Source organism: Ammospiza nelsoni, chromosome 2, assembly GCF_027579445.1.
Source record: "Ammospiza nelsoni isolate bAmmNel1 chromosome 2, bAmmNel1.pri, whole genome shotgun sequence".
Taxonomy (NCBI): domain Eukaryota; kingdom Metazoa; phylum Chordata; class Aves; order Passeriformes; family Passerellidae; genus Ammospiza; species Ammospiza nelsoni.
In genome coordinates, this window is record NC_080634.1 from 93,764,045 (window position 1) to 93,787,334 (window position 23,290).

At 43.5% G+C, this 23,290-nt stretch overlaps 1 protein-coding gene and 2 long non-coding RNA genes across 4 annotated transcripts; 1 reads left to right on the forward strand and 2 right to left on the reverse strand.

Moving 5' to 3' along the window:
• Nucleotides 1-4,578: 4,578 nt before the first annotated feature.
• LOC132069976 (uncharacterized) lies at nucleotides 4,579-12,753 on the reverse strand. Its single transcript, XR_009417854.1, has 3 exons — nucleotides 12,651-12,753; nucleotides 10,055-10,185; nucleotides 4,579-5,866 (listed from the first exon to the last, which is right to left on the reverse strand). It is a non-coding gene; the product is annotated as an uncharacterized LOC132069976 (long non-coding RNA).
• LOC132070324 (uncharacterized) lies at nucleotides 7,752-9,055 on the forward strand. The gene is made up of 2 exons (XR_009417946.1): nucleotides 7,752-7,814; nucleotides 7,889-9,055. It is a non-coding gene; the product is annotated as an uncharacterized LOC132070324 (long non-coding RNA).
• A 1,582-nt stretch (nucleotides 12,754-14,335) lies between the features above and the next one.
• On the reverse strand, nucleotides 14,336-22,056 carry LOC132069581 (coagulation factor X-like). Of its 2 annotated transcripts, none has more exons than XM_059465885.1 (7): nucleotides 21,917-22,056; nucleotides 21,183-21,312; nucleotides 19,574-19,687; nucleotides 19,088-19,228; nucleotides 17,218-17,465; nucleotides 16,327-16,444; nucleotides 14,336-15,583 (listed from the first exon to the last, which is right to left on the reverse strand). In XM_059465885.1, exons 2-7 carry the CDS (start codon nucleotides 21,256-21,258, stop codon nucleotides 15,042-15,044), a joined length of 1,239 nt encoding a protein of 412 aa, XP_059321868.1. In that variant the 5' UTR covers nucleotides 21,259-21,312; nucleotides 21,917-22,056; the 3' UTR covers nucleotides 14,336-15,041. The 2 variants fall into 2 exon arrangements, with proteins under 2 accessions (XP_059321868.1, XP_059321867.1); XM_059465884.1 differs by having other exon boundaries at nucleotides 21,925-22,005.
• Between the last annotated feature and the right edge of the window lie 1,234 nt (nucleotides 22,057-23,290).

Sequence of the window (23,290 nt, forward strand, 5' to 3'; positions counted from 1 at the left end):
ACAGGATGTGGCCCTTTAGTACATCGTCCCCACAAAACATTCACCGAGTGGCAGTGAGCAAATCCAACCAGCTTTTGGAGCAACCAAGCCCACAGACTTAATTTTCTCCCCCTAGGGATGCATCTGAATGGATATGGCATTTTTCTTTTTCACTCTTTGGTTTGCAATGCCCAGCCATGAAGGAGAGCATGGAAAACTTTTCCTGATATCAGGATTCCAGTCACCCAGAGATGCACAGCCAGATGGAGTCTGTGAAAGGAGGTGTAGGTTTGGAGAGGACAGAAACACTCCCTGGGCTGCTGAGGTATGCACCCTGTGGACAGGGTGACCCTGCTTCCCCGCCCTGGGCAAGAGGAAGGATAAACCCATTGGCATGCAATGGCAGTGTGGCTGCAGGGCTCCCAGAATGGGCTGGCTCCTGGGAAGAGCAGGAACCATTTCTACACTCAGAGCAGCAACCAGTGACAGGAAGAGTGGATTTTTACTTCATGTTATGTTATAGAGTTATGCAGTTATGAACCAAGACCATTCTGTGTTTTCATATCATAAATCCCCAGCTATTATTTGAGTATGCAGGTCTTTTAACAAAGTATGATTGACCTGAACATCCATGGGTAAATCCACAAATAAAACTGCACTTCCCATCAACTTCACCTTTGAAAACAAGCTTCAGTGAGTACTGAGGCCAATGAGGGAAACAAACCACATCCCTCACCAAGGCCAGTCCCTACCAACCCAGGCTGATGTTACAGCTCACATCACGGGCCACAATACCTGCAGCAAATTATCAACCTGCCCTTTAAAACTCCATTATGGGAGGGTTTTCCTGCAGTTTCCTCCAAAGCTGTTGTTCCAGAAGTTCACTTGGAGTTAAAACTCTTCTAATACCAAGCTTAATTTTATTCACAGCCAGTTCATGACCTTATGTATTTGTTTTGCCCTCCCTGGTATTTCTGCAGAACTAATTGAGACAGCCTCCCATCCTCTGGTTACCTGTGTGTCCATCTTTCCTCAGTAAATGAGCTCTCCATGCTCTCCCCAGTCCCCTGGGGCCACCAAGCCTCACTGTCCCTGTCCCAGCCAGAGCCTTCTTGGCTAGCAAAGGGAGAGCTGTTGCCAGTGGTCACATTTCGTGGGTGTCAGACAGCATCTCCTGTGTCTGCCACTGTGGAGGCTCACCTCACCCCCCTTGCCTTGCTTTGCAGGGGCTGTGCTGCTTCTCCATGCTCCTCTGGCTGTCCATCCCCACGGACCACCTGCCAGAGGCTGCTGCTGCAGCCCCCCAGGGGCCTGGGACCACTTGCCTTTACCTTCTTGGGACAATGAAAATCATCCCATGCATACACAGCACAGCCAGTCTGGCTTCCTTTGGCACGAAAAATATGTGACCACTTGATGTCAGCACAGGACTTCACAGAACCCAGCACAAAGATGTGGATCCGCAGATTTATTTATTTATTTTTTTAAAGAAACCATTTGCATTTCACAAACCTAAACCTATGTCAGCTAAGGAACTCTTGTAGGTATAAGTTTGTCATTCAAATTGCTTTAATATTAATAACTCAAAGCTTCAGAAGCTGTATTCTCACAAGATCTTAGTTTACATGGTCATTTACCTGTTGGCTGTGGGATCTTTTTTACGAAAGATATCCCTTGACTGAGCAGCTGTGTCCTTGGGAATGGGACACAGTGTACTCATGTATGCATGGTACTGACTTTGCTTTTTCTGTATTGACATCAATGCAACAGGTTTACAGTTTAACTTTCATATTACTATGGAAAACTTCATAAAAAGGGGGGTTTAAAAGGGCAGTCCTTTCTTCATGTGTTTCTTTATAGTTACTGAGATTTCTTTTTCCCTTCCTTTAATTACCAGAGCAAGCATATGGTGATGTTTCATTATGGAGTCCTGCACCCTGTTTCCTGCAGCCCTGCTTAGGGGTTGCCTTCCTCTTGAAGGGTTGCTCATTCCAGGATGAAGCCTGCAGGCAGTGTCAGGTACCAAGTTAGCAGTTGCTCAGGATGGAGCAGCTCAGGGAGTTAGTCCTGGTCAGCGACTGGTTCACATGGAAGTTGTTCCTTGCCCAGTGCAGCAACCCAGGGGAAGTGGGTTGGTTTGGAGACCTGCTGCCCAGAGAGTGATGGGGCAGGGATGGGGCAGGGATGGGGACATGTCAATGCCATCTCCTGCTACGGGCTGGCCATCAGCCCTGCTGCAGCATGATGTGCCAAGGGCAGCTGTCCTGAGTAACCCATCACATGCTTTTTTGGAAATGCACACCTCAGCTAGTGAACTGCTTAGTGCAGTTAAAATGGGTACTGATTTCAGCTAAACACGTGGATTGAGATCAGCCAGGTCTGTTCACCACCTGCAGAAAAAAAAACAAAAAAAAGGTTTTCTTGCCAAATCCAAAGCGCATCAGCATTTCTGAATGAGGAGGAACTTGTGGCTGTTTCAAAATAACACCATCACTCTCTTTGTGGTTTGGTTACAGATTACAGGAAACCTTGGAGGAGCAAACAGGGGAAGGAATGTAACCCCAGGGAGCTCTGATTTTCTCCTTTACCTGCTGCACTCATAAGAAGACTGTCAGCCTACCCTCAGGGATGTGCAAGTGTCCTGATGGCCTGGCAGTGAAAACAAAAGCCACCTTGGAACTCCTCTGACATTTGCTCCATCCCCTGAAGTATTCAAGGCCAGGCTGGATGGGGCTTTCAGCACCTGCTCTAGTGGAAGGTGTCTCTACCATGGCAGGCAGTGTTGTATGAGGTGATCTTTGAAGGCCCCCTCTACCCAAAGTCCTTCTTTGTAGGTGTAAGCTCTAACATTTTCTGTGCACATATTGTTAAAAATAGCTATTTTTGTTGATATTTCATTTATTAAAACACATTATTTCTTTACTTTCACCTTCATTTTCTATACCTTTTCTCTCAACTTATATATTAAAATTCTTTTCCCTGCCAAAATTCCAGCCAAAAACTGGCTATGGAAGAACTGGAAGATGACAGAACAGATGTACAGACAGCACCATTGCATTTCAGCTCTTAGTTACAGTTTCAGTGATGGATGAGGGTGGTTGGTAAGATGCTTAATTTTGCTCTGAGATGAGGAATATCCCCTCATCCCATGTGAAAAATGAAGCAAAATCACTTTGGAATCTGTGACATTTGGAAGAAGATTTTTTTTCCTCTGGTTTTTCTGGTAACATTTCCCCACTGCTCTAACCTGGAGTTCAGGATAAAAATTATTAAGTATGGCTCTCAGAGAAACCTAAGCAGCAGATTTTTTGGGCAAACTCCTGGAACACTGATGCAGTCTGAAAGACTATGCAGGACAATAAGAAAGCACTTGGACTTTACCCAGAGTTCAGGCTTTTAATGCACTTTCCTGTTCCTCTGTTCCTCTGTCTTTCTGCCTGACTCTCTCCACTGAGGACATGGGGCAGCAGCCCTGCAGCTGTGTCCAGATGCTATAATTTAAATTGTTCCTTTGACCAACCAGTCACTCCTTCTGCAACAGATTCAGCAGGGGGAAGTTCTAACATGACCTCAGCAGCACCAGTGCAAAGACTGTACTCAACATCTTCCACCGACAGCCCAGACATCTGTAACTGGGTGATGGAACTGGCTTTTGCCATCAACCTGACTTCCAAGCTGTGGGAGACATAGATTCTGTGGACTTGTGCAACTGTCACACTGCTGGACTGCTTTTGGAGGTTGACTTCTGCATTTATGACAGGAAAAAAACTCTATCTGTATTGAACTAGGAAGGCAAAAAAAGCTTATTCAAGTTTCAAAGTGCATCTTCAGGATGACTCGAGTTGAAACTCTGTCCTGTGTGTGCAGACCCAAAGAGCACTGAGGCAGAGCACTGATGATGTGTGCCTGGCTCTGTGTCTTGAGTGAGGATTGCAGTTCTCTGAGCAATTAAGCAGCTGTGGCAAGTGTCCCTGCAGACAGAATTTGTTCTTATCTGGTACTGAATATCTCAGGAGGTTGATGATGATGCTTCCTGCCTGGCAATGCAAACTGGGAGGTGAGGAAGGAGAAGCTCAGATGACTGATTCCTCATGAATGCATGTGGAGCTAAAGACAGCAATCAAAGCCCATCAGAGGTGTCTGTGCCCTCTGTAACTGGTTATGAATAAACCAGGAGTGCTGCAGAACTGGGACAAGTGGCCATGGAGGGGCTGTGTGGGAGGAGAGATGGATGGCAATGGGGGAATGGGTCAGCAAGTGGCAGCCCTGTGTTACAGCCTCCCTGTGGTCCCTGGGACACATCCCAACCTGGCCCACTGTTCCATGTATCAGGCTGGCTCTCTCCATAGTGTAGGGCTGAGCTGTAATCAGAGGCTTCAACGAAGTCCTGTGGGAATTCAAAGAGGGGTACATCCTTTGGAGCAGTGATGTCAGGGAGTGACACAGGCAGCCATCAGGGCTTGAGCTTCTATCCATGGCTTAAAACCACGACCTACAGTGTACTGCCAGTCCTGAATCCAGTTAATTTAGCAGCCTGAAGTTCAGGTTGTGTCAGAGAAAAGTGGCAGGCAAATAATACAAATAGGACAGACTCCAGAGTCGGTTTTTGAGATTTTATAGGGAAACCAGACAGTGATCATTGCAGAACAAAGTTGACTGCTCTATTCCTTTCAAACTGATCAAAAAAATGCATTTTAAAAAACATCCCCAAATGGTGACTTTCACACTTGAAAACTGGATATGGTGAAGGTAGGGAATGAGAAAAATATTTCACATTTTATGCCACAATCCAATATATAACATTTTTCTTCTCTCTTCCAAAATACATACTGACACACCTTTTGAAGTACAACACAGAGTACTTTTTCTGTAGGGCTCAAATATCTCAATATCTTCTTCACAATTTTTACATACCACTGAACTGGCTGCAAAACAAATAATTTTTTCTCTGCATTGAAATAAGGCAGACAGAGGACGTCAGGTTCAGATGATAAGAGTTAGGCTTTTATTAATCTTGAAATATTAATTACCCTGGCATATTTAAATTTTTTTCAGTTGTGAATGATTAAATAATACTTCATATAAATCATATGTTTATATTATACATATAACAATATTGTAATTTCTGCGGTATGCAATGCATTCATGTTATGATAGCCAAAACCATTATATCAATAATGGTAGTGAAGAAAGTATCTCAGGAAGAAAGCAAGAAGCTATCAGAAGAGCAGTGATTTTGGTGACAGCAAGCAAGCCTTTCCAATTCAAGGAAATTCATCTAACAACTCATTTCACCCTGTGACATGGAAAGTTAATTAGACTCTTCTGCATACATGAGTGGGTTTTGCATTTTCTAGGATTTTTTTCTGTATACATGTTCTCAAAGCCACTGACAATTCCAATTAATTCATCAGAATATGTCACAGTTGAGACTGTCACAATACCAAGCAACATTCAATTTTCAGAAGGCTTCAAACCCAGTTTTATTACAACATGCATGCTTTTTATACATTCTTACAAGACTCATAAGTTTACACTTTTCTCATTGGTCAGTAAAGACAAACAAAGTGTTCATTGGAACAGGCAGTTACAGATTTCTCTTATTTATCCTTCTTTCTTGGTCTTTATGTCAACGGCCTTGGTAGAAAATTCTTTCAGGGGTAAACATGGATCCTCTTATCAAACTTCTCTCTGGCTCACAGAAGTCAGTGTAAAACCTCTTCCACAAGAATATATCTAGCAGAATCTTCTGGGACAACATCCTCAGAAAATGTCACAGGTTCCTCCAATTTTAAATTGCTGCTGAAAGTTTCTGTATCCAATTCAGCATGGCCATACATTTTGTCCACTCTGCGCATTGGCTCTTACCTTTCCTTGTCTGCCATCCCTGTGTTAGATAATGAAAACAGTTAATAATAGGACAATACCAACAAGTCTAAGGAAAATCAATAATAGAAGGGACCAAAGTTCCTTGCACTCTACAGAGGTAATGTGCTGTATACAAATAAAATGGATAAGTCCTGAATCCTGAAGCTGTAGCAAATTATACCCATTTTGGAGAGGTTTTAGAGGGCTGACAAAATGCCAAGCAACTAGAAAATCAGAACTTTTCAATCAGAATAATGCTTTCAATGAAAACTTTGATAAAATGTTTTGGGTTTCATTACAGTACTCCTATGGCACTCGTGATAGACAAGCCTCATGACAGAAGAATTTTGCCTCATGTGCAGAGCAATATATTCAGACTTAAATAGAAAATAGATACTTATTGTCTTTTAAAACTTCAACATTCTGCACACAAAAATCTACAAATTCACATATATATTTGGTCTTCCTCAGTTTGTGTGAAGACTCTTTGGGAATTAAATGTTCAGGCAGTTGGAGTTAAGGCAATTACAATTCTTGCTTTACTCTGGTAGGTTGAGTACAAATTTTGTGACTCAGAACACCATTTTTCAGTGCCTAGAATTTGTGGTAAACTGCTTTAATAAACAATAATAATACATATAATATTTGAGGTTTCAAGTATGGAACAGTCCCAGAATAATATCTACATGCTGTTGAAACAGTCATTGCTAATATCTGAATGAGGCATCTGGAATTCTTCAGTGTTTGGCCAACACAGGAAATTGCATAAAGTTGTAATATTACACCAATTTAACTACATCAGCTCAGCCTTACCTGCCCACATCACTTCCTAGTTTATATTTGGCTTCTAACATATACAAAATACACTAGGTCAAGCCAAGCTTAAAGAAACTGTCTATTCTATACATTCAGCCATGTATTTCACTGTTAGTCAAGAGACAAAATGAAGCAGTGAGGAACAACAAGAGGGTAAGAAAAACTCTGCTAGAATTCTGTGTCTCACATATGTGCAGCGAGGTGTAGCCTTAAAGTCAGGTGTCGGGCTGGCAGAAGGGCGGCCAACACCCAGCTGCAAATGTGTGAGCACCCCTTGGCGTCAGAAGGCTGCGGGCTGTGCTCACAGTGGATGGAATCGCTGCTGGCCCACGAGAGTAAAGAGTCCGGACGCTCACTGGGGACTTGTCAGATTTACTGTCAACCAGGGAGTGACAGACACCCAGACATTGAATAAAACGTGCCTACCAGCCAGTGACCAAGAACAAAGGGTGGAGTAGGATTATAAAGGGGGGAGGAATTCATGGGTGGGGTTTACAAGGAACCAATAGGGGAAAGCAAGGGAGTGGACTTAGGATAATGGGCATGAGAGAAAACCCAATAGAAACAATGTAAAGGAGGGGCCCCGGAGCCACAGCCAATCAAGTCTCCCTAAGCACAGAAGATTCTGGCAAACTAGGAGGAGAGGGGAGTGATTGACTGGGCCCAGGGAGGAGAACAAATTCACATATAAGGAAACCCAGGGGAGGGGGAAATTATATAACAGAGAGGATTGCCTCTCTGAGGCAGGAGTAACCAAGGTGACCAAATGACAGACCATACTATGGCGGGAAGAATTGGTGAGGGCAGAACCATTACAGAAAATGGGGGAGTGATACAGAAAATAGGGGAGTAATTAAATAAACCAACAGAACACACTACAACACATATGGAGAATAAAACATGGGACAGTGTAGGGGGATAGAATATAAGAAAATAAGTTAGTATAGAAAGTAATCTTATCCCTAAAGAGTTGCAGCTGGGCTAATTATTAAAGATTAGGAGCAGGCCTGACTTTAACAGGCCACAGCTGTAGCCAATGAGAAGAGTGTTATAAAAGAGTGGATTGGGTGATTGAGGGGTTGGAGTCAGGTGGCTGCTGTGAGGACAAGAGTCAGTGCTTAGAGGAGTTGCCTACCAGAAACATAAAGGAGGTATGAAACTCGTGCCATAAGGACACAGTGCTATGGAACCTTTGCAATGTTGTGACAGTTTCTTATTTTTGTAGTAAAGGACACAATGAGGAGCATTGCAACCTAACAATGCCATGCCTGCAGCCACATCTGCCCTAGGCTGCCCCTCTCAGCACTTGCTTGATGCTGAAATGGAGTCACAAGATCATTCAGAAGCACAGTACTCAGGAGAGTGGAACAAGCCACCCAAAATTCTGACACCCGTGAAGCCAGGCCCTCTCGGGCCCAGGGCTGGGTGAGCACAATGAGGAGAAAATGGCTGGCAGTCCAGGCCCCTTGCCTGCCATGGGGACATGCTGGGTGAACGCCAGCCTCCCTGGTGACCTCCAACTGTCTGCTCAAGGCCTCAGCGGATCCCTCGTTTTCAGGATGGGCATCTGGGTTTGCTGTGATTCCTGTGACTTTCTGCCATGTAGTTCATGATTCCTGAGCCTTATGTAGGAATTGGACTGCAAAGACACAATCAAAATGCTTCTTGTATGGTGGTACTGAGACTCTGAAGCATGTGTTGCCTGCTGAGAGCAAAGAGCCCCTGTCCATGACACTGAACACACTCTGTGAATGCTCAGCTGGTGTCACCAGCCTCCACTTGAGCTCAGAAATACCTGAGTTAAACCAATATATCAGAAATTGAGGACTATGGAATATGGAGGATATTCCACCTCCATAGGGGATGGTGCCTGAGCTGTCCTTGAGGTACCAAGCTGAGTGACACGCAAGGAACCATGTAGAGCAGGCAGCTGCTGTTTCTGTCCCTGAAGTGCCACTCGGCAGAGCTTGTTTGACAGAGCCCTTGGTGTAAGGAATAGTTTTATGGTCAGGAAAGTACAGCTAGTTTCCATTGCATCTTGAGTTGGTTTTCACCACAATTATTCCAACCTGCTGGAACACGGGTTTTTCAGTCAGAAGCAGCCTTTAGAGTTACAGATAGATGCCTACAGTGGAGGAAAATGGTTTGCAGGGAAACAGGTCACTTTCAGGGAATCAACCCTTCATGAAATTAATGAAAACAAGAGAAAACTTGCTTAACATTCATTTGAAGGAAAGCTCCTTGACAGCAGCGTTTTACAATTTAATTAGATGTGCAGGTGTCCTTGCCAGGTTTGGCTCTGCTAGATTTTTCAAGATATTAACAAAAACTTTGCACATGCAAAAAGATGGGAATGTCTGAAAAATGAAATTTATTTTAATTTCTTTTAAAATTTACCCATTTTGAGTAAGTAGTCAAGAGGGTTTAGCATTTCAAAGTATTTGAAAATTAAACATCTTCCATTATTGGTATAATTATGTACCTGCTGTTAATAAATATTTTTTATTGGAAAATAGAATCAAGTATTCTATGCTTGAAATCATAACAGTAATTTGGCTTATGATAGTAATTTGGCTTTGAATTAGTGCTAAATGAGACAGAAAAATAGACTAAGACTAGTAATTGTTAATATTCAATTTGAATGAAAGCAAAAATGACGGAATTAAATTCAGCATCAGTAGTTATTAATCTATTTAGGTTGCCACATGAAAACTGCAGAAAACTTGTTGTTAGAAGAAAAGAGAAACAAAGAAATACAATCTGCCTCTTTCAGATAGAGCAGGTGGTATTTGAGGAGAAACAAGTGAAATATAACTCAGTCACAGGATGTTACTACTTCTGAAATGATGAGTCTTTGTGAACAGTATACTTCAAAGGGAGAAATTTCTTGGATTTCTACCTGTTTAGATCTGTAGGTGTTTAGCATGTCCCAGAGGCCTTGAAACTAGACACCAACTTTTTTATCAATCAAAAATCTAACCTGTTACTTTCTAACAAAATGCTCCATAGCATGAAAGGCCTGTTTCAGTCTTTGGGAGAAGAGGAATCTGAACCCTGCTGTAATCACCAGTTTCTGATATGGTTTTCCCCCTGCTGGGGCATGGAATTTGCAGTCCCCTGAGAGAACACACCCAATTGCACAGAATACTTTCTTGAGCTATTTTTGCTGCCATACATCCCTCACAGCTGCATAATTTGATGTTACTTAAATTATGTCCTCTGGCTAAGGTCTTACTAAATTTGTTATCAACAGCTCAAGTAAGTCATGTGAAAGGCCTAAACAATTAACATTATTCTTTATGCTACAGTGGCACTGCAACACAGCAGCACTTCCTAAATGTGGTACAGATGGGATGTGTCCCATAGAATGAACTATAAATGTACTTTATACCTAAAGAAACACAGGTTTTGTCATTGCCCAGGGCATAGCCAGCAGCACAGGCACTTATGATTCCTCCATCTTCAGTTTTTCAGAGCTGCTCACAGTTCTCAAGTTGACCTTGCATCACTTGGTATGACTGACTGCAAGGGAGACAAAAGTATAGGCAGGTTACAGGTTCATGGTGACTTCATAAAAGCACAAGCAACTTATAAATCTGGCTTGCAAACATTAGTCAAACACCCCACTACTTTAAGGAATACAGAACAATTCCTGCAAAAGGCCTTCATAATAACAATAGTTGTATTGTTATTTAAAAATTGGTAAGCTGTCAGCATTAGGTAGAGCACTATTACTCCTCTTCAGTGTTTCCCAGCTGAACTAACAGCTCTCAGAGGGCAATTCAAGGAGCAATCTGTGCTTGCCAGAACAGCCATTGTACTAAGGCAAAGATGAATGTGGGTGTGGGTAAGAGGCAAAAAACATCAACAACTAAAGCATCAGAAACAAATGAGGTATTGGGCTCTTGCTATATTCTTGCAATATTCCTTTTCCATCTGTATATGGCTTGTGCTACCTTAGCTCAGTCCTGGTATTGCAAGATCACAGGCAGAGTGAGAGAGCTCTTCCTGGCTCTAACAGTGCAAAAGCAAGTAAACTGCTCCTAAAGATGTTGTCTAACCTGCTCCTGCAGATTCCTAATGAGATTCCACAGCTCACCCACACAGCTTAATGCACTCCTTAATTAGCCTTAAAATGTCTAAAAAGTGTTTCCTAATATCTAATCTGAGTAGCCCTTAGAGTGGTGGGATCTCATTACTCCTTGTCCTAATTGCTCATCCTCATGAAAACAAAGTCTTGCTTTTATTACACATTTTACAAATCTCTGTGGTTGCATGTTGTGGGACCAAAGGTGAAATTTTGGTTTTGTATTTACATAATTGCCTTCTATTTACATTGGACTGGTGTTTCAGTTTCCCAAGACTGCCTGAATGCTCATCTCAATTTATGGTAATCCTTCCAGTCTGGAATGAGGTAAAAAAGCAGTGAGAAAACTCTCTTTTGTCTTGCATGTTACTATGGAAAATACCAGTGCCAGAGGTCTTCAGAGGTGTGGAGATTTGCACTCTATATAATCTTTCAATCAAGTAGCAGTTTCAGATTGGCACCAAACTTACAGCTGTTTCTCTTTCTGTTGCAGTAAGTGTCAGATAAAATTATGTTAGAAGCCTCCCTTGAAGGAGAGACCTGAGGTTTACTTCATCTTTTGCAGCCACACAGCCTATCATCCTGTCTTTGGGGAAAAGTGATGTGAGTTTTCCCCCTTGGACAAATTTGATGTGATTTTTTCCTGAATAGTGCAGTTCAGCAGTTCCTTTCCTCCATGTGCGGTACAAGTTATTTGGTACCTTAAGGAAGAAAGACTTTCTTCTCCGTTGGGCACAGACCAACACTCATGTTCTTTCTTCCATTATTCAAATAATTAGATCAGTTCTTCATTTTCATATCACATTTATCTTATTGCATTTGCTTCTCAGCTTTTCTGGTTTTATGTCAGGATGTTTACAATTCTTTTATACAGAGCTAGGCACTTTAACACTTGTTTTTGGAGGTCAGGTCACAAAAGGTCTCATAGTTTTAATCAATTGTCTTGTACTTTCCTGACCTTGGGACAGTTCTGACATATGCCTTAAACACTTTGGGGTTTGTGGGGATTTTAGAATTAGCCTTTCTTTTAAAAATACATTAATTTTATTATCTTGTTCTTTTTCTTTACTTCATTAATGAGCTCTGTCATTTTTACAGTTAATTTTATAGAAGTTACCTTCCATCTTTGTTTTGCCAGCAACTTCCAGTCTATATTTTAACACTAAATGCACATAAGTGCACTCAAAATTGCTTTTGACATTTTATATGAGATCTTCCTTGAAACATTCTGAAGACTGTCAGGGCACCCTGGGTCCCACTAAGTACCTCTCCTGTCTCATCTCTGGGATGTCAAAATCCACCTCTAACTCATAGCTCATGTAATGGTGATGACTCAGGTGTTTGTGCAGTCAGAGACAACAGCAAAATTAAAACATAAGGCACACATCATGTCCACAATGTGATTCATAAATATACACTGTAGAGAAGATCTCAGGGTCCATCCTGAAGGGGAGGTGGGATGATTTATCAAGTGGAGATGTAAAAAACTACAGTGGGTGCTGGGGTAGGGATTTCATTCCCTCTACACTGTTAAACATTGTGGGGTTTGTTATGGCCCTCAGTAGCTTATCATTAGTTAGCAAAAATTATTTAATGATCATATTTCTTGAGAACATGAAGAATAGCCAATTACTTGTGCTGAGCCTTTGAAAACACTACATATCAACATACTGACCCCATAATTTACACTGACACAATTGTCACTCCAAAATGGAATTCCCCGTGTGCCTCAGCCCTGGATATCATTACCCTGCAGCTGGCAAAGGGAACCAAGGTTGGTGAGACAGCAAAGCCATTTAGTGTTCACTCATGTCCCCTGCCCCACAAAGCAAAAACATGGACAGCTCCCTGCATGGATTAGGCAAAGCAGCACAGAGCCAAGGTGAAGCAAACACTGTACCTGTCTGCCTCATCTGAAGGAAAAGGAGGACAGTGGGAAGAAGCCACATTGTCCCACGATGACCTGCCATGCCCATCCTCCGAGCGCACTGCGCATCACCCGCTGCTCGCTCTGCAGGGCTCTGGGGCAGCTGCTGAGGGAGAAACACCACAGTGCAAGGGTCAGCCACTCACAGAAAACAAAACCTCTGACAGCAAAGTCTGCGCTCAGTGTCACCATGGCACGGTGTTCAAACACAAAACATGTGCGTGTGCTGCAGCAATGCCCCACTGATGGCTTTGTGCTGGCAGAACACGTCTAAGAGGCTTTCCTCTCAAAATTTGGACAAAGCCTCTCTAAAGCAGCTGGACTGTGCAGGCAGCCAGGAGCTAGAGTTGGTAATGTGGCTCTTGCAGAACAACCAGAGCCAGAACTTTGTGCCTCCTGTATGCTGGGCCGAAGCAGGAGGCACCCCAGAAGTGAGGAGCGAATCAGGGCACTGAGTTTGCAGGTTTCAGTGAGCACATCGCAAAGTTGTTATCCACCAGCTTAATCACAAGCACACTTGGACCAAGCACACTTCCCAGACTCATCAAATCCCATCCCTTTATGAATGTTGGGGGCGATTATGGGTTTTATGAGCTGTTTCCTTTTGTTCAAACAACTCCAAGGGGACAGCTCTTGACGGGCCTTTGTGCTCTGGGAATCAGGCTATGGAAGACAATCCTGCCAGGTCAGTCACCTGTGCCAGGGAGCAGTACACAGGAAGCTTGTTCTTACCATGCTAGTGCAGGGCACAAAGGCATGATCCTAAAAGTGGCACGTGCTCCTCACCTGGAAACACAGAAAACTGGGGCTGGAGAGACTTACAGGGTCACCCAGCCCAACCTACTGAGCCAACAGGGGATCAAATTGACCTCTTTTAATTTTAGCACTGTTGGACACTGAGCCCACTGCAGTGTGTTTTCCTCCCAAAGTGCAGGATGCCATAACAAAGGGCAGCTTGTCCACATGTGCCCCTTAGGGCAGCCCCCATCATGCTGCACACCTGACATCTGCGTACATCTCCCACTCTGGAAGACAACCAGCACCAGAGACTTCACAGCCCTCCTGGGAATATCTACTGCAGGGCTTCTCTAGTCACAGGGCTAACTCACCATCCTTCTTTTCTTCCCCTTAGTCTCAGGACTGGCTTTTCCTTGAAGGCAGAAGAAGCCTGAGCACTGGAGACTAGCTCAGAGCCTCTCTGTCCACCATCCTAGGTACATGTCAGCTTTTGCCTAAGCCAGCCATGTGTGCTTGCCAGGAGGAATTCTGGTATCTCAAAAATCCACCAGTTTACTCAGCAGCTGTGTGCTGTGTCCCTTTCCTGATTTTGCAATCGGATCAAATTTTGCTATGTGAAATCACTTTCCTGCCCACAATTAGTGCTGGCTGCAGCAATACTTGCTGTTTGCAGAGGTGTATTTTGGGTTTGTCAGTCTGCTTTGCTCACAGCCCCTGCTACCTGAAATGAGCCAGTACCACCTCAAGGCCTAAAAGAAATGGAGCAGTTGCCTAAGGAAATTCAGTGTTCCAGAGCACAGGGGAACATAAGAGATTTGTGAAGCTTTAAAAAAGCCATCAGGATTCTTAGGGGGCAGACTACATGATGGATAGAGGCTTTTGGGGCTGGGCTTGTTAAAATTACAATAAACAAGAACAAAAAAAGAAAGAATGTTTTATTTCAAATGCTGGTGTACATCAATATTGCACCTAACAGAAACATCTAGAACAATACACATGCAAGCAGTTTTCCAATCCTCAGCCATACACAATCCAGAACAAGATACAGAAAACACTGAATGTGCACATATATTTATTTTCCATTGAGCAGAGTGTACAAATTAATCTATAGTGAAGTACAATCCTTATAAATCAAAACCCCTTGTTATTTAGAGATGCAAGATGTCCTGTTCTGTTAATCTTCTGAACACATCTCAAGGTAAAAGCCAAACAACTCCAGTATGGATAAACTCCCTGCTGAGCCAGATGGCTGCAATATGAGGATTTAGTGACTCCCATCCTTCCTGCTTTCATCATGGCTAGTGACTCTTCAGAATATGTTTAGAAGTCTCTGGTTGGAGCACTCGTGACAATTGATAGGAACCACAATGGCCATTGATAAAAGTTAAAAGAAGCTAAAGACCCCTCTCAGCAGCCTTTTGGATTGGGGAATTCCCTCATTCAACCAATTCCAAACACCTTGACTTTCCTCAGAGGTGTTTAAAGCCAGGAACAATACAAATGGAAGCAGACCATAACTTTAAGGAGATGTCAAAACCAACTTAGCAGATGTTCAGGAAAAGAAAGTTTCCATTTCCAATCCTGCACCTTGGCAGGTAACAAGGAGGATCAAGGGACACGGCACCACTACAAACTCATGACTGTCCTTACCCAGCACAGGAACCGGGACAGTTTGGTGTAGACCCCATATTTGCCTTTCCTTGCACATCCTTCACCCCAGCTAACAATTCCAGTAACAAAATAAGTATCCTTGTATCTGGTCACATGGGGGCCACCACTGTCTCCTTGGCAAGCATCTTTTTCCTCTGTGTCATAACCAGCACAGAACATGTTCTCAGTTACCACAAAGTAAGTGGATTGCTCACAAGTGCTCCTATTAACATAGGGGAGTTCAAGCACCTTCAGTTTCTTTGGGAGTTGTCCACCATCATATTCCCGCCCAAAGCCACTAACCCTCCCAGACTTCTGCGTCATCAGAACTTCATTAGCAAAGTCTGCTTTGGGGAGACATGCTGGGATGACGTACTCTGAAAACGTGATAGGTTCCTTCAGCTTTAATAAAGCAATGTCATTATCGTAAGTCTCAGCAACAAACTTGGAGTGAACGTATATTTTATCCACAGTGTGCATTGATTCAGACTGCTCCTTCTTCTCTCTGTCCACTTCACCTGCACAAGAGCATTAAAAGGGTCATCAATGTGGAGAAAGTATAAGAACTTCAGAACAACCTTGACAGAGGAAGAGAGTAGTATATTCATTCTGTGTACTTTGCCCAGGACTTAGACCACACAAGGAAATTATAAACAGGTATGGCAACATTTCTTAGCAGCAACTGGATTTGCTTTGGTCCTGAGATTTGGTCTATGTACCAGTTTACACAAAGGCATAAGCTGATTCAGCTAAACTAATGCAATTTTGTGTAGAAGCACTTCCAGGAGCTTGAGCCTGGCTTAGAGAAGAGAACAGGGTCTGGACTACAACAGTGCAAGATGAAGCTGTGTTGATTCTGTGTCCTGGCTCAAGGGGAAGCAATGGGAAATCTGAGTTTGTTCTTGTCTGCTCTATTCAATGAGTCAGAGATTTTCTGAGGGTTCTTGTAAGAACAACTCTGGATGCTTCTGAAGTGCCAAGAATGATGGGCTTCCTGCAGAAGCACTGCTCTGCTGAACACATTGATAACCAAAATGTCTAGAATATTTAACTGCAATCCCTCCCAGCTAGCTGGCAGAGAAGAAAGAGAGGCACCTGTTGTTACAAAGAAGGATGGTCAGAATGACAAAAAATTATAAAAAGCAGCCAAAAGGTAACAAGTCTTAATGAATCATGAGTACATCTCAAGGGAGATTTAAGGCACAGAAAGTTCGGCCCAACAGCTACTCTCACCTCAGAGGAGTAAAAAATAATTACTCACCAACAACAACTTGGATTTCTTTGGATTGGTTTATGCAATGAGCTGCAGTAAGTACAAAATTTTCACTCAGAATAGTTCCACCACAAAACTCTTCTCCTTCCTCATTTAACAGAACAGCCTGTGAAATAAAAAAAGTGCACAAGGAAGAAGTGCAGTTTAATGTTGAGCTATAAAGCGCTGATTTCTCTGCACACTACAGAGATGCTTCTTACTGCAACATGTATGTGGCCCTCCACATCTCTCCTAGCACTGCATTGCCATGTTCAGAAGCTACAAATTGACTTCTACTGCTACAGAGTCCTGATTGTCCCTATGTGAAGTTAAAAAAACATTTGCCTTCCACATTACCTCAGTGCCAGTGCTGAGTAACGCCCCTCAGGCATTGACTGACTGAGCAGGCAGAATGCAGACTCCTGATCACCACATCTCTTGGATTTACCCCCCAAACAATGTCCAAATACAGGAATTCATTTTGGTTTGCCCAAACTCAAGAGTAAAACTGAGACATGAGGGTGTATTTCTGAACCAAAATGCTGGCTTTATCTGGCATGCACTTGGATGTGCTGCCTGGGGTGATGGTCTCAGACAGAACAAAAATGTAACCTGCAAAAGTGGCCTGGGAGACCAGTGTGACCCAAAATCCTCTCTGGGGACAAAGTAGGCAGTTCCATCTAAAATGACACACAAAGACTTTTGTTTTGTCCCCCTGAGGCTGCACTTTGCAGAACAGCGCATCCAAGTGCCCAGGGTTACACAGCTCAGCTGCATCTCACTGCTGCTGGCACGTGACATGGGCCGTGTTCAGAAGGCTCCCAGCTGGAAGGAGGCTCTGCTCCCCTTCCCTCAGACACACGCTCTGCCCACATGCAGAGCAAAGCCCCCTCCATTCACCTGCCATGGGCATTGGCCAGGAAGACACTGATCTCCACCAGCTATCCTGGTATTGACATATGACTTCTTGCCTCCTGTTCTGTTGTCAGGTGGAGGGGTTGGGCTTTCTGTGGTAATTACAAAGTTCTCCTCTGTGGTCATTTCATATGCAGGAGGGTCTTGATCACTCATTCCACTGCTTTCGTCAGTGGGTGAAAGAACAGACCTTTTTTTCCTTGCCACAAAAACTTTTCCGCAAGGGTATTTTACTGTAAAGAGAAGAATGCTGAAATTAAAGATGGAGAGAAACACCAACGCAAGAAGAAACTCCTTGGAAATACCATCTCACAATATATAGTGCTGCTTCCTCATTTTCCAGACAATATGAAAGACTTGGCCCATGGAATCAAGGAAGAAAGATCATATGGTTTGAAAAATGAGTTCTATTTTCTCTTCAGCTTCCATCTCACAATCATGTTTTGAAAGTATTTAAAATTTACTACACCATCTTCAATTTGTTTTTAACAAATTTAATACATCATCTTCAATTATTTACATTGATAGATAAATGTAGTTCCTCTTAATACAATATATTTAATTTGGAGACTGGGTGAAGTGCTTTATTTTAGGAATAATATGGCTAATGATAGCAATTTGTTATTAGCTATAAAATATATAAAACCTGACATGATATCTAATTGGTTGACTTACCCCGCCCCCTGTGGTATTTTGAACTACAATAAAATTGTACATATGTACATTGGATAATTATGATTAGCACTATCTCTTCAGTTGCAAGTTGATAAGGTTAACTGCAATTTAAGTATAAATTTTTGCAAGCTGCTCTTTTGTATGGCCTGTAAGTGTTTAAGCAAAGATCCTACTGTGATCAGTTTTCTCAGCATGGCCTCACCTTGAGTCCTGTGTACAGTTTTTGACATATAAATATCAGAAAGATATAAAGCTGTTAGAGATTGTCCAAATGAGGTCAACAAAATGGTGAAGGGCCTTGAGGGGAAGTATGAGGAGTGGCCGAGGTCACTTGGTCTGTTCAGCCTGGAGAAGAGGAGACTGAGGGGAGGCCTCATTGTGGTCTACAGCTTTCTCCTGAGGGGAAGAGGAGAGGCAGGCACTGATCTCTTCTCTGTGGTGACCAGGACATGGAATCACAGAATCCTTTAGGTTGGAAAAGATCTCCAAGATCTTAGAATTCAACCTTTGACAGATCACCACCTTGTTAATTGGCCTGTAGCTTTACATGCCACATTCAGTTGTTTCTTGAAAATCTCCAGGGATGGTGTCCCCACCACTTCCCTGGGCAGTGCATTCTAGTGCTGGACAGCCCTTTCCATGAAGAAATCTGAGAGAATGGCAGGAAGCTATGTCAGGGGAGGTTTGGGTTGGATAGTAGAAAAAGGTTCTTCACCCAGAGGGTGGTTCCCCAGGGAAGTGGTCGAGGCCCCAAGCCTGACAGAATTCAAGAAATGTGTGGACAACAATTTCATGCACATGGAGTTATTCTTGGGGAAGTCTAGTAACAGTCCAAGAGTTGGATGATAATTGAAGATTCCTTTCAAAACAGGATAGTCTGTGATTCTAAGATTTTTTGTTATCTTGTTAACAGCAGAATTTACTCTGACATGCCTCACTGAGAGGCACCTTGCAAAGGGTTCAAAATCATGTACATTTTGATCCACTCCACCACAACACCTCACAAATGGAAGGCTTTGGAAATACAAATCTCCAGGCCTCATCGTTGGATCTATGTCATGTAGGATACTGGTGGTTCAAAAGACATTCCTCAACTGCAAAGCAAGACTGTAACTGTAAACCTTAACAGTGAAGCAAGTCTCACCAAGCACTGCTATTGCTTTATCTCATGGCTTCGTACCTGTTGCAACACAGTGTTTGCCATCCTCTGCTAGAACATACCCATCTGCACAGGAGCACACCACATCCTTCCGCCCATCTCTTTGGACGCTGCAGAACTGCTCACAGTCCCCGTTGTTTATTCTGCAGAACTTTGGGATGACTGTAAAAGAGATGGTGGCAGAAAAACGGGACATCAATACTGACGTCACAGAAGATCTGGAAGTTCTCCAAAACAAAACACCCTCTTCAAACAGGAACTGTATCCCCACCTGCCAAGCACCTGAAGCACTCTTGAGGAAAAACTCATGTGAGTGCTGAACATCAGCTTGTGCCTTACAAAGCAACCACATCCAGCACACCAAATGTCCTTGCCAGGTCTGAGTCGGCCCAGGGGCAGCTCTATGCCACAGAAGTGAGCCCCAGGAAGGATTTCCATGCAAGACATGCTTCCCTACAAAGCTCCCTGGGAAGTCTGCCATCACAGTTCTCTAAAGCAGAAACTTACCAAATTCACAGTTCTTGCCTTGATAACCATCCAAGCACGAGCAAGTGTAGGAACCAATTCCATCTTTACAGTGGCCTCCATAGTGACAAGGATTTGAACTGCACTGGTTCCCATCTACAAAAACAAACCAAAACCCAAATTACTGTCAGTGTGCAAGCATTTTCAGTGGCCGCAGAAGGGCTCTTAGTTTTTCTTAGATCTTTCATTCTTCCTTTCAAAATATAGGTCCTATGAGTTGCCACATTCCAGATGGTACAAACAGTATAAACAGAATCATTCCAAACATGCAATGATTCATCTTTATATCCTCAGTTTTGCAATCTCTTTTTGGTGGCCACTGTATTATGATGTGCACAGAAGCCTTTTTTTACAGGAAGATTAAGTAATACATACTGGTCAGCGTCTACATAACTTACAGTGATGGTAATCCTGTAAAACCAGACAGGACATTTCTATAATGCAACTACTGGCTGAAAACCATCAACTTTTATTTCCTCAAAGGTCATCTCAGGCCTTCTGCATGTCTTTTGCCTGCAGAGCTGTTCATTTAAAGACACAGATACTGACTTATTAAGCAGAAGCTAATAAAACCTCCAAACTTTACAAACCCTGCTAAAGTCACATGAGCAGGCCAAACTTCTATTCTGTACTGCTTAGAGAACCAAAATTTTCTCACTGTATCTATCGAGGTATGAGCTTGAGCTTGTAGTTATTACCTCTCACCTCATGCTGCCCACATCTATGCTGGTATCTTGAGTTCTGCAACCTTTCTTCCTTTCCTGGACACACCCGGCTGACCTGACTCCAGGGCCCCAGCCACACATACCTCATAAACTCAGTTTATGAAGACATTGAGGTCAGGGAGGTAACTCTGCATTTGGAAACATGTTTCATGTAGCAGCTCTTTCTCCCACCCATCTCATTCCTTTTCTGACATGGTCTTTCCCATTTAATGCTCTGCTGCAAAAAATGTGTTACCCCCTCACATATGTTCTCTGGAATGCAATGTTTCATACAAGAAGTAGGATATCCAGAAAAGTGACACTTGCTCAAGAATTCATTGCTTTAGAGAAGACAAATTTCTAATTTCTAAATTTTACCACCTGCTCTGCCCCTGTTTAGAGCAGGGTCAGACTAGGTGGGATAATTTATTTTATTAAGTGGAGATGTGATGGTTTTGTGACGAATTAGAAAATCACAGTGATATATGGGGTAGGGTTCTTGTTCTCCTCTGTACAGTTAAATATTGTGGACATAATTTTGTCCCTCAGCAGCTTACAAATGGATAGTAAGGGTTATTTAATTATCATGTCTCCTGAGAATATGAGAAATAGCCCATTACTTGTGCTGAGCCTTTGAAAACACTACATATCAACATACTGACCCCATAATTTACACTGACACAATTGTCACTCCAAAATGGAATTCCCCGTGTGCCTCAGCCCTGGATATCATTACCCTGCAGCTGGCAAAGGGAACCAAGGTTGGTGAGACAGCAAAGCCATTTAGTGTTCACTCATGTCCCCTGCCCCACAAAGCAAAAACATGGACAGCTCCCTGCATGGATTAGGCAAAGCAGCACAGAGCCAAGGTGAAGCAAACACTGTACCTGTCTGCCTCATCTGAAGGAAAAGGAGGACAGTGGGAAGAAGCCACATTGTCCCACGATGACCTGCCATGCCCATCCTCCGAGCGCACTGCGCATCACCCGCTGCTCGCTCTGCAGGGCTCTGGGGCAGCTGCTGAGGGAGAAACACCACAGTGCAAGGGTCAGCCACTCACAGAAAACAAAACCTCTGAGAGCAAAGTCTGCGCTCAGTGTCACCATGGCACGGTGTTCAAACACAAAACATGTGCGTGTGCTGCAGCAATGCCCCACTGATGGCTTTGTGCTGGCAGAGCACGTCTAAGAGGCTTTCCTCTCAAAATTTGGACAAAGCCTCTCTAAAGCAGCTGGACTATGCAGGCAGCCAGGAGCTAGAGTGGGTGATGTGGCTCTTGACCATGTCCCAAGGAAGGCAAACAACAAGTAACAGAGCTCTGTGCCTCCTGTATGCTGGGCCGAAGCAGGAAGGCACCCCAGAAGTGAGGAGCGAATCAGGGCACTGAGTTTGCAGGTTTCAGTGAGCACATTGCAAAGTTGTTATCCACCAGCTTAATCACAAGCACACTTGGACCGAGCACACTTCCCCAGACTCATCAATTTCATCCCATTATGAATGTTGAGGGAATGTTATTGTTTGAAAGCAAACCAGTGGGAGATCCCAAGTCAGAAATACAATTTAATAGGAAAATTAAAATAAATGCAATGATACAGAAACACTGACAGAGTCAGAATACAACCTGACAACCTGTTAGTCCAGGTGTTGGTAGCAGTTCAATTCACTGGTGGCTGCAGTCCTCTTGAAGTGATAGATGTGGTTCTGTTGAAGCAGTGTTCCTGTAAAAGGGTTTGTTTTCCTCTGAAGGTCCAGTCGTGGTTATGGAACTCGTGCCCTCTGGGAATTCAGTGGATAAAGCTGACTGACTGTTACAAGACTCAGATTATATGCAGTTAGGAATGCTTGGTTCCTCCCCCTGGGTGGAGCATCTCACAATGGGATGATGTAATTTTATCATGCAGTGACACTCAATGGCTCATTAACAAAAAATATGCCCTGGAGTTATCAAGGATGAGTAATGAAGAAGACAAGGAACACTGTCCCACGTGGTTTTAACAGCTCATGAAGATGCTGATGGAATACATACTTTTGGGTATATCTCATATTGTATCCAAAAATGAAGGGTTATGTATGGGTTTTATGAGCTGTTTCCTTTTGTTCAAACAACTCCAAGGGGACAGCTCTTGACGGGCCTTTGTGCTCTGGGAATCAGGCTATGGAAGACAATCCTGCCAGGTCAGTCACCTGTGCCAGGGAGCAGTACACAGGAAGCTTGTTCTTACCATGCTAGTGCAGGGCACAAAGGCATGATCCTAAAAGTGGCACGTGCTCCTCACCTGGAAACACAGAAAACTGGGGCTGGAGAGACTTACAGGGTCACCCAGCCCAACCTACTGAGCCAACAGGGGATCAAATTGACCTCTTTTAATTTTAGCACTGTTGGACACTGAGCCCACTGCAGTGTGTTTTCCTCCCAAAGTGCAGGATGCCATAACAAAGGGCAGCTTGTCCACATGTGCCCCTTAGGGCAGCCCCCATCATGCTGCACACCTGACATCTGCGTACATCTCCCACTCTGGAAGACAACCAGCACCAGAGACTTCACAGCCCTCCTGGGAATATCTACTGCAGGGCTTCTCTAGTCACAGGGCTAACTCACCATCCTTCTTTTCCTCCCCCTTAGTCTCAGGACTGGCTTTTCCTTGAAGGCAGAAGAAGCCTGAGCACTGGAGACTAGCTCAGAGCCTCCCTGTCCACCATCCTAGGTACATGTCAGCTTTTGTCTGAGCCAGCCATGTGTGCTTGCCAGGAGGAATTCCAGTCTCTCAAAATCCACCAGTTTACTCAGCAGCTGTGTGCTGTGTCCCTTTCCTGGATTTTGCAATCTGTTCAATTCTGTTATGTGAAATCATTCCCAAATCATTTGTCAACATTAAAAAAAGAATGTGTTCTAATTCCTCCTTTTGTTGTAGGCCCTAGGGTTGCTTATGACCTTTGATAGGAGGTTCAGAGGCAAGCACATTTCACTCATGTCTTCTCAGCAGGGCAGATATGC